This window comes from Spea bombifrons, chromosome 1 (genome assembly GCF_027358695.1).
Source record: "Spea bombifrons isolate aSpeBom1 chromosome 1, aSpeBom1.2.pri, whole genome shotgun sequence".
In the NCBI taxonomy this organism is placed as follows: domain Eukaryota; kingdom Metazoa; phylum Chordata; class Amphibia; order Anura; family Pelobatidae; genus Spea; species Spea bombifrons.
Genome location: NC_071087.1, coordinates 67535217 through 67547216, shown reverse-complemented (window position 1 = coordinate 67547216; position 12000 = coordinate 67535217). Strand labels below are relative to the sequence as shown.

General features: G+C 37.0%; 1 protein-coding gene across 1 annotated transcript in view; it reads right to left on the bottom strand.

Annotated features, from left to right (window-relative positions):
* Positions 1–6382: 6382 nt before the first annotated feature.
* The window catches only part of PRKG2 (protein kinase cGMP-dependent 2), a 56979-nt gene continuing 51361 nt past the window's right edge, over positions 6383–12000 (bottom strand). Inside the window, exons 16-19 of the mRNA XM_053463236.1 lie at positions 11350–11472; positions 10237–10299; positions 9607–9673; positions 6383–6837 (exon numbers count right to left, since the gene is read on the bottom strand). Coding sequence (XP_053319211.1) covers positions 6742–6837; positions 9607–9673; positions 10237–10299; positions 11350–11472 — 349 coding nt within the window. The 3' untranslated portion in view covers positions 6383–6741. The remainder of the gene's footprint in view (positions 6838–9606; positions 9674–10236; positions 10300–11349; positions 11473–12000) is intronic.

Below are 12000 nucleotides of genomic sequence, written 5' to 3'. Positions count from 1 at the left end.
GGTTTGGCTAGGGTTTGCGTGTGTGTGTGTGCTTAAGCAGTTGCTGATTGTTGTTTCACATGGTTCACATAAAACTTTCAGTGGCACAATTATGGATCAATAAACCAATAAAATAAACAATGCATGCGATGTATTCTTCATATTAGTTTTTGTACCCAATTATTTGTATATGCTTTGAAAGTGACTAAATATTACATTACTAAGTAATAAGTGGGTGATGCTAAATACCAGTCTCTCTGCCTATAGATCAAGAGACTGCCCAGGTAATCAGAAATCAGCTGTCATTCCCAAGTATGCCTGGCTACTAAACAGCTGTTAGAAGCATTGAAATTCTTGAGTGACTGATATAGCTGCTGTGGTTGGTGTACAGAAATTATGGAATTCTAAAATGTATTTATTAGTTATAATAATCTGTGGACACCATTTCATGTGTTTATTAAGTATACTAAGATGTGAAATGTAGGATGGGAGGTGGGATATCTGTTTTTATAATAAGGTACCACTGGTATGCCGAGGGCTTGCGTTTTGTGGCACATGTATTTTCTAAAAATTAGGGTTTGCAAGGATACATAATTTATTAGCTAACAAATTTTATTTTTTTGTGAAAGAAACAATACATCAAAGATAATATAGCTGCATGTGTATGTTTCAGTTCAGTTTTGTTGTAACTTATAAATCTCAGCTAGATTGATTTCATATGATTTATAATAATTTATGATCGACCTTACAGTTTTCCTGGCTTACCAATCAAATACCAGCTTATTGTCATGGGGAATGACCCATTCTGAAGCCAATCCCATAATGAAAAAATGCCTAATAATTTCCAGGATACCTGTAAGGGTAAGACTTAGTCACATTCCTGTTTTGCCTTGAGAGAGATTCAAATAATAATATTCTACAGGCGTGGATGGAACGACCAGCTGTAACACACAATCTAAGGTTATGCTTATTTTTGCAAAAATAAATGATAACATTGATTTATTATAGTATACTTTAAAATTGAGATAAAAATAATGAGTCATTGACTCTATTTGGGTAAGGGGTTAATGCATACTGCATATTTAAGTAAATATGAGGTTAACTTGTTTGGGGTCTTTACCTTTTAGGTAGGCATAATTTTATTTTAAAATATTAACATTATGTGCTGTTCTGGAGCCATATTTCATTAGTGTATTAGGGTTATGTTGCAGAGTGTCTAGTTTTTAACAAGATGTAATTAGATCATAACTTGGACACTCAGACCTGGAAAAATTAATGGAATGGACCTTACTTTAAATTGCCATATGTTAGTGTCCAATATTTTAGTTATGGCCATATGGCACCCATATTGCACCTACCTCATTAATACAGGCCTTGTAGCTGACGTGGAAGAGAGAAGAAACCTTTTTCTTTAATGTTCACGTCTGACACTTTGTGACAGGTGCCTCTTTAACATTTCACTGTTAATCAAATGTGTCTGGAGGGCTCCTCTTCCTTTTACATATAGTAGCAGGAAAGTCTGTGTCGTTAGGACGAAGGTGAGGGAGATAGGCTTTTCATGTTCAGTTATAGAGAACTAAGTGGGGAGGGTAGAGCTAAACACCACTCATCTCACCTGGAAGGAGGCTTAGTATTCATTGGCATATACAATGCTCAATATCTTGAGGTCCAACAACATGGGTGCAAGTTGGTGAATACATTGTTATATTAAAATAAGTTTATGTTAATGTTAACTAATTTAAAGATTTCCTATGGCCAAGACATACTTATTTTTAGCACTGTGAAAACCAAAGTTGTTCATTTACCATGTAAGCCTTTATCACAGAGGCACTGAGATTTTCTCTTGTTAAATACCGGTAGTTTTATTTTTTGCCAGGTTAATATAGAACATCAGAACAAATAATGATAAGCAATTAGAAATAAGTTTCTGTTAGTAAGTTTAAGCTTAAGAAACACTCTCATAACAAATACAGTTTCCTTCTCCTAAGGGAATACTTTATGTCCTAATATCATATGTTCTTATCAGTATGCATTGGATAAATGGGTTAAGCCATCTTGGTTTTTTGGGGGGTAAGATCAACAGTAAGCAGATATCCACTTGATAGTATTAGCCTCTTAGTTTATAAACTAGAAATGTTTCATAAAAACTGAAGAGTGAGTCATAAGAAGATGTACTGTGATGTACAGAAAAAGAGGAATAAATCACAGGTGTGTAGGAAGCAAATTTAAGCCTATTGGCTGCAATTTCATTTACAAGTGGGCACCGGCTGGATATATACCTTACACTCTAGCAGCATGAAGTCATTTGCCCAATTTTCCAGATGGCCAGTACGGGGAGCTTGTAGCAATAATGCCTCAACCTTCTGACAGTGTAGGTGTAAAAAAGGTAACTAACACTTACTATTAATAGAGTTCATGCTCTAAAGTACTTTTGAGCATTGGTAGAAGTAACTGTTTCATACAAGGAGAACATGAAGATAAGGTTCTGACTGCATCAGGGTGGATGTGGTTATATAACAGGAGCCTCTGTTAAAGCACTGGACGATGGGAGTGCAAAAGTGTCTTTTTTGGCAGGGATGTGCATATAAAAACTGTAATATCCACTGATTAGCAGGGGGACGAGAAACCAGGCTTGTCCAGCCAATGAAAATGCTCTGCTTTTTCCCCATTGGCTACCGAGTGTTTGTTGATATATTTCAACCTATCCCTATGTAGACCCACAGGCCTATTGTATTTTGTTTTTATAGGAATCATGCACCATACTATAACAGAAACTGAAAAAAATATAATATAGAAAATTCCAGTCAGGGCATATGTTATTTTTCTAACATAACAATTAAATTATCACTAGTTTATTGAATTTTTTTCCAAGACGACAACATTGTCAGCCTTATTTTACACTTACTATGCGTAAGGAATAACTTTCATGCTTTACATATACACACTTTAGGGCTGCATGTAACCTGAGTGCTAAATATGATGCTAACAGTGACATTTGTTATATCACGTCTGAATATTAGTGTAAAAATAATGCTGGTAATGCTACTAATGTTTAATACTTAGCTCAATTTGTTCTCTAAATATATAGACACTTTAATATGATTGCATGAAAATTATGGGATCTGTTCTCTGTTTGAAATCATCCTATTGGGCGATATGCCTCATTGACATGCCACAGCTTTCAAAGGGACAGTTGGATAGATTTCCCTTAAAACTGCATGAACTAATGTAGAACGCTTGGGTATGATGTCATATTCGAGAGCTCTTCACAGCTCAGTAAGTGACCCCTATGAATATGTTACTATAAGGCAGAATATGGTTTGGCTAAAGAGTACCGTATATAGTGGTTGAACCCTTTGATGTGTCAAGCTGTGCATATTTTTGTAGTTAATTTCTGTATATTAATATGGTTTTCCTTTACCTAGAGGAAACAAAACATATTTTGTGAAGTGGATACAATCAAACGTATGCCCTATTCAAAATACTTATATATGATGATTAATTTAACATGGCTGTACTCTCTTAATTACCACAAAACCTTCAATATTTTTTCACTGCAATAGAGGTATAATTTAATGATTATATGAACTCCCTCACAATGAGGGGGAAAACCATGTACATACATGAATTTAATTATTTCATTTAATACTTAATTATTTTAGCTTTTAATATCTGTATATACTATTTAACCATATACTACATGCTCACTTTAGTTGTAACAATTATTTTATTTAATATGTAAGTAAACAATTATGTTGGATTTTTGTGACTATTTGTTTTTAATGTTTAAAAAACCTACTAAAATTGTAACTGTTTGAAGAAGGAAAACAATGTAAGGTCCTCATTTTCCAATGAAAGTCTTTTTGAAATCTATTTCTCTGTGTTTTTTCTTTTGTTTTCTATTGTTTGTCAAAAAAAAAGAATATTCTTTAAATGTTGAATGTTAGATGACAAATGATGTGTATGCAATAAGCATTTCAGAAAAAAAAATATATTTTATATATGGAAAGAAACACTTAAAAACCTTTCATTTATTGGTTCATCAAGATGTTCCAAAAAGGAACATTTTGGTTAAACAAACTAAAAGAATATTTAAAAGACATTATATATATATATATATATATATATATATATATATATATATATATATATATATATATTTATTCACAAATGCATTATAATAATGTATGCATATACTTTGACAAACAGATATCACTGAACAATTCCACTTTCACAGGTTTGCAAGTACATGAAGGGAATAGTGTACGTGAAAGGAAGAATTGGGACGCTAAAATCACAAATGCATAATTCAAGTCAGTAGTAAATAAAAATCAATGCATTAATGTAATTTGTAAATTTGACTTTGCTTAGAATGTTTATCGGAAGAAGGGACCACTGAGGAATTTAACTCTACCTCTTGCTGTAGGAACACTTCTTGGTGACCAATACAACAATACAGTGGGGCAAAAAAGTATTTAGTCAGCCACCAATTGTACAAGTTCTCCCACTTACAAAGATGAGAGAGGCATGTAATTTTAAAACAGCCCCAAAGCATGATGTTTCCACCCCCATGCTTCACTGTAGATATGGTGTTCTTTGGATGCAACTCAGCATTCTTTCTCCTCCAAACACGACGAGTTGAGTTTCTACCAAAAAGTTCTACCTTGGTTTCATCTGACCATATGACATTCGCCCAATCCTCTTCTGGATCATCCAAATGCTCTCTAGCAAACTTCAGATGGGCCCGGACATGTACTGGCTTAAGCAGGGGGACACGTCTGGCACTGCATGATTTGAGTAGTGTGTTACTAATGGTAGCTTTTGTTACTTTGGTCCCAGCTCTCTGCAGGTCATTCACTAGGTCCCCCCCTGTGGTTCTGGGATTTTTGCTCACCGTTCTTTTGATCATTTTGACACCACTGGTTGAGATCTTGCGTGGAGCCCCAGATCGAGGGAGATTATCAGTGGTCCTGTATGTCTTCAATTTTCGAATAATTGCTCCCACAGTTGATTTCTTCACACCAAGCTGCTTGCCTATTGCAGATTCAGTCTTCCCAGCCTGGCGCAGGTCTACAATTTTGTTTCTGGTGTCCTTCAACAGCTCTTTGGTCTTGGCCATAGTGGGGTTTGGAGTATGACTGTTTGAGGTTGTGGACAGGTGTCTTTTATACTGATAACAAGTTCAAGCAGGTGTCATTAATACAGGTAACGAGTGGAGGACAGGGGAGACTCTTAAAGAAGACGTTACAGGTCTGTGAGAGCCAGATATCTTGCTTGTTTGTAGGTGACCAAATACTTATTTTACCGAGGAATTTACCAATGAATTCATTAGAAATCCTACAATGTGATTTCCTGTATTCTTTCCCCCCATTCATTCTCTCATAGTTGAAGTGTACCTATGGTGAAAATTACAGGCCTCTCTCATCTTTGTAAGTGGGAGAACTTCCACAATTGGTGGCTGACTAAATACTTTTTTGCCCCACTGTATTTATAATAATTATCCAACCATTATAAAACCAATATATAATGTGTGTGTGCACTAAATGAGTTAGTGGGCACAGTTGAATAAAGACATAGCACAAAAACTGCTCTGGTTATTTAGTGCAAACATGGTAAAACAAAACTCCCGGTCCTGAAGGGGTTATTATCCATGGTGTTTATCATACCTGAGTATTTCGTACAGGTGTTCCACCCTATGAATCAGGGCCCTTAAGCTTTCTATCTAGTGTTCTTAATTTTTTATTGTAAACGCAATTTAAAATATATATATATATATTGTAAGGCTGTTAACCCCAGGGAGATGATTAGCATGGCATTTGTGGCGCAGGTGCTATGGAAATCATACATATGGGTCACTGGGGTGGAGCAATTGGAGAGCAGGGTGGGCCAATTCTGTGGAAAATCTATACCGGCTTTTCCAGGAGGCTAGAAGTCTGCAGGATCCGGTCCGGGATTCCTATGGGGCCTGCATCAGGCACAGGTGCTGGGCATTAAAAACCCCTGGAGCCCGATAACCAGGGAGACTGTTGCAATAATTTCCTAACTAACTGTGATATTCAGAAATGCAAATGAAAACAAGCAAAAGACTATTGAACCAATTTTGCAACGGTTTCAATGAGGCTTGTGCATTAGTTTGTCTGAGTTGGTCAGATGTAAAGTACTGATACTGAAAGGCAAGCTCACTGGACACTTTTGAATGTTTTTATTTTAAATACAAATGCAATTATTGCAATTAGTCAGCCTTTACATTATAACAGTCAACAAATAAGAAAAAAGTGCTATTTGCAACAACTGGAATTTGGAGAAAATGTGCATTGTTTTCAACTAGACATAAAATCATCAACAACGATCTGACACAACAATTCAGTATCCAGTCTGAATCACACATGAAACTTTAACTGACTCCCATGATTTATTTAAATAATAGAATACTGATAGGTCGTACAAAACATAAACATAATATTTTTACAACAAAATATTAAGCGTTATTGCCATGTTCATAAAAAGGTTTTCGATTTAAAAAAAGGTTTGCTTTAAGGCTTATATTGACAGTTCTCCGCAAAAATGCTATGCGGAACTATGTGGTGTTTGACATTTAGTTTAGGTTTATGTGTTAGATGGTTTCACCCTATTGAAGCTTGAGTTATATTGCTGGAAATAATAAATCTAATAAACGTACATATTACACCAGATTTTTCAGAGTAATCATTGGTTTATATTTTCCCTTTAAATTTCCTTCAGTCAAATATTATTCAGATACTTTCAGAAATCTTGATCCCATCCTGACATCTCATCTGGGGGTATCTCTTCATCAGGTGGATAGTTGTCAAAATAGCTGTGATCTATTGGTCCTTCAAGCTGAAAAAAGAAGTGTTGATATTGAATGAAATCTATACGTACAACGAATAAACAATGTTTCTCAATTCCATGGCAATATTTAAGAAGTGACATGCAGCAGTTTTAGGAAAATCATTGCCATGATGCTTCCACAATATACATGATGATCTCAGTGTTTTAAATCTTCTACATGACTGATGCCATATACGTTTGAGCAAAGCTTGAGAAATGCTGTGAAATCACTTAAGAGCTATGATGCTTCATCTAGCCCACATCCAATCTGTTTATGGTGGACACGAGCAATTGGATCTATAGATTGTAAATGGTGGTGTGTTACAATGATTACGATGGACAAAACAATTAAGTTTACTTTTCAGCAAACAATTACTTCACATTTACTTATATAATGCCAGCAGATTTCATAGCAGTTACAATAGGGCATAGTAAAACAAAATGACAATTTGAAATGACATGCTAAAACATTCTTGTACAGAAGAAGGTGTTTGAGGGGAAAAGTGAGGCAGTAGGAGAGGACTGCTTGGGTGAGGATAAGCCAATTGACGCAATGACGATACGAAGAGGTCTGTTGATCTTGCAGGTGGCTTATTTAGGTTGCTAAAGAGAAAAGGTGGGTTTTTAGAGAGCATTTGAAAGAGTAAGAGCGAAAAATTCTGACAGAACAGGGTAGGTTAAAGTTAATAATTGCCCTGAATCTAAACTAAATGGCCGCCTTTAATGTGGGGCAAAAGCCTGCCCTGTGCCTTATCCCGCCTTTTGAAGACGCGACGCTCAAGGTAGCGGGCTCACACGGAACACGTGACATCTGGAAGAACATGTCGGAGAAGAGCAGTCTGCAGGGAAGAAGCCAGCAAAAAAGTAAATATTCAAAAAATAGTTATAGGTGTTTGGGTGTCGGTGTGGCAGGGCCTGACTTGGTGTGTGTTTGGGTGTCAGTGTGGCAGAGCCTGTCCTGGTGTGTGGGTGTGTCAGAGGCTGTCCTGGTGTGTGTGTTTGGGTGTCGGTGTGGCAAATCCTGTCCTTGTATGTGTGTGTTTGGGTGTTGGTGTGGCAGAGCCTGTCCTGGTGTGTGTGTTTGTGTGTCGGTGTGGCAGAGCCTGTCCTGGTGTGTATGTTTGGGTGTCGGTGTGGCAGAGCCTGTCCTGGTGTGTGTGTTTGGGTGTTGGTGTGGCAGAGCCTGTCCTAGTGTGTGTGTTTGGGTGTCATTGTGGCAGAGCCTGGCTTGGTGTGTGTGTTTGGGTGGCAGTGTGGCAGAGCCTGTCCTGGTTTATGTGTTTGCTTGTTGGTGTGGCAGAGCCTGTCTTGGTGTGTATGTTTGGGTGTTGGTGTGGCAGAGCCTTTCCCGTGTGTGTGTGTTTGGGTGTCGGTGTGGCAGAGCCTGACTTGGTGTGTGTGTTTGGGTATCAGTGTGGCAGAGCCTGTCCTGGTGTGTGTGTTTGGGTGTCGGTGTGGCAGATCCTGCCCTAGTATGTGTGTGTTTGGGTGTGGCAGAGCCTGTCCTGGTGTGTGTGTTTGGGTTTTCGGTGTGGTAGAGCCTGTCCTGGTATGTGTGTGTGTTTGGGTGTCGGTGTGGCAGAGCCTGTCCTGGTGTGTGTGTATGGGTGTCGGTGTTGCAGAGCCTGTCCTGGTGTATGTGTATGGGTGTCGGTGTGGCAGATCCTGTCCTGGTATGTGTGTTTGGGTATCGGTGTGGCAAAGCCTGTGCTGGTGTGTGTGGGTTTGTGTGTCGGTGTTGCAGAGCCTGTCCTGGTGTGCGTGTGTGTTTGGGTTTCGTGGTGGCAGAGCCTGTCCTCGTGTGTATTTGGTCATCTGTTTCCTGGCACTTTACTTTCTGTAGGAATACATTTAACTATTTACTTATCCAGAGATGAAACGCCCTCCTGAATTTGTAGTCACTTCAGAGGACAAAACTTTCTAGGCCCAGAAATCTGCAAGTTTTTGTTATTAGTAAAGGTTTTGTGTTATTTATTCTATTTCAATCTGCATATTTTATTAAAAAGGATTAATTGCACTAAATTGTGGCTTCAGGCATCCCGTATATGATGACTTTTGTTTAGTGTACTGGTGTACTCCCAATCCTTTCGCATAATATCAACATACATTAGAAAATCAGGAAAAGATAGGCATAGATGGTGGACTGATTCTGTGGCGCAACGGGCCACTTGACTAGACTTGCCCCCCAGGCCCTAGGCTCCCAGCCCTCCCCTGGTCGTTATACTGTGCTGTCACTACATCCCGGCAAGCATAAGTAAAGATGTTTGAGAGTAGAGGCAGAAATGTGTTTGTTAGCTGTAGAGGGTTAAGGTCACTTAGATTTTGGTAGGTTTGTAGTGGTCTTTTAGGTAGAGGATGTATAGGAGGCAAGGTTAAATGTTAGCAGGATGTGGTCAGACAGACAGAAGGCAATGATAGAGAACTATGAGATTACACAAATGTGAGAGAACACCAAGTCAATTTGGTGGCCATCAAACTGCGTGAGGTAGGTCGTCCATTGTGAGAGACCAAAAGAGGTGATAAGTGTTATTAGTTTAGCAAAAGCAGAGAAGGATCATAAATTTGGATATTTTTACAAAGCATCAAGAAATGTGTGAATGTTGGTCACAGCTGGAGATTCCAAATTTCTCCACATGCTATTGCTACTATATAATGGCACCAGATTAAAGTTATACCTTTAACATCCCTAGATAAACCACTGAATCTTTTTCTGTGTTTTTTGGCACATACACATGGAAACACGCATGCTAATATTAAGAAAACAATGACAAACAATACCTTTGGTTTTAAAGGTGACGGAAGACTCCTAGACCTCAATCCATCCCAGTCAAAACCATTAAACCACCTGAAAAAAAATAACACCATATAATGTATATTGTTTTAGATTGCTGCTTTTAATAGCTGTAAAAGAAAATGTTACATAAATACAACACATGCATTTCCTTCAAGTTGACAGGGCCTATAAAAGTCACATCAAATGTTAAATGAGTCAAAAAAGCTACTTTCATGCAAAGACATTTTGAGCATAATAACATGAATATTTGACCAAACACATCTCCTGCATGGAATATAGCTAGGGGTTTTGTGAAGGAATGAGAAAATGTATATGGAAGGGGGGGCACCATGTAAATGTAAAGATATCTCTCAGGTACCATATGCATTTAAGTATGCATCACAGTGCATTATGGCTGAAGTGTCCCTTTAATTAGGAGAAGGTGCATCAAACTATCACTTTGGGTATATTATTCTATTCTTTGATTTTAACAATTAACAATATTGCATTTCAATTTTAGTGTAATAGATAAATAGGCTTAGTTGTTCATTATAACAATATAAATTGTTTTATATGCTTAGAATCTTTGTATAGTAAATGTAATAAATATAAAAATCACATATTTTACACGATACCTGTGTTTTTTAATATCAGATATACCATTCTTCATGTATCCTAGACGTTCTGCAGGATTCTGCCTGTAAAACATTACATAATAAAATGTTAATTGTTTCAATAAGGAACGACACATCTTCGTCTATTTTGTTTTAAATTCCTAGTGACATGGTAGTATTTTCTAGTTACGTTCCAATGCAAAAAAAAAAAATGTTTTGTTGCCTTAAGCAAGATATACTACTTTTATTAGTGACACATACTATATTAATTTGCACATGCTAAATGAAAAAGTTAAAAGAATAAATCAAAAAGCCTATTTGACTCAGGTCACCACATCAGGTGATGCAGATTGTTTTTAAAACTTGCCTTAAAATAGTGTTGTTATATAGTGCTATGTACACCAGCAGAAAAAAAGCTAATTTATTTAGCAACAAGATCCCTAATCCCTTTAGAGGATATCTATGCTTAAAGATTTTCATTGAGGTAATGAGTTGTGTTGAGGGCTTATTCACAAAGGCCTAAGCTGACCCAAAAATAACTACATGATAGTAATACTGGTGAATTGTCTGAATATAATTGCCTAAATATGAATGAGATCCTACTTTATCCAACTCCAAGTGTGTATTTGCCAACAACTTTCCTTCCTATGTGGATTTTGAATGTGCTACTTGTGGCAAAACGGACACTTTTTAGAGGTTACCATAAAAGACACCTATAGTGTAATAGGACCCGTTCTACTTCCAACAATGCCCTGTTCCTGTTTTGTCTTTGCCTTCATCCTCTGTCTTTCAAAAGGACACAAAAGAAGTGACTTTTCTTCTCAATGCTGCATTTTTTTTTAAAGTTTGCGGCTCAATTCTCACATCCATTAGGGATAAGGAAAATTGACACAGCTGTTTTGGGCTAAGAGAAGATGGAGTCATTAGTCATTGGCGATACACAACCTTTCAGGGCTTCAGAGGTCTCTCCTTCAGATGCAAAGGTATCAACTTTAAATTGACTTGGTCACATGCATTAGGTAAAAACACACTCTGCCTATTATGTTTATTTGTATATGCAAGGTCATTTAAATATAACATATACATATATTATATGCATATTGCATTAAGTATGAAGTATTAAAAGTGTTTTACCTGCATAGACGGCGAATCAATTCTTCAGGCCGTCTTGTTATTCTTCTGTGAAACTCGATTTTCTCAATGCCTTGAAGAATCAGATTGTAGATCATCATCTGGTCTGGCCCCGTAAAAGGAGGACTAGATAAAAATATTTCAGATATGTATATGTTATGAGGAAACCACATGAAATTAATCCTGCATAGGAATATATAAAAAGAAAAACAGAACTGTGCATTTCTAAGCTCTTTGCTCAGCTGCAGAAACATGTAAAGAAAACATTTTTTCTTGCCCACCATGGAAATTTAAACTAAAGAAAGAAAACTCACAGCTAATACACTGTTTATTGTTGGAAATTTTTACTGTGAGTGCTGCTCCACATATTTCTACCTTTACACGCAAATCTTTCGACAATGAAGAGACCCAGGGTTGTGCATGCTTGCGTAGATATCTAAGGTTGTGACGGTCGGTCATATGTACATAATAGACCATAAACTTAGGGCTATAATACACTCTAAAGGGGCAGGAAAATTATTATTTTCTATTAATTTATAATATAAATTTAATCTATGGACAGTCGTACCCTTGTTAATTTTATATACATATGATGTCATATCTCACTGAAACCATAAAGGGAACACAGACAAAGGTATACGGTGAAGAAAAAAC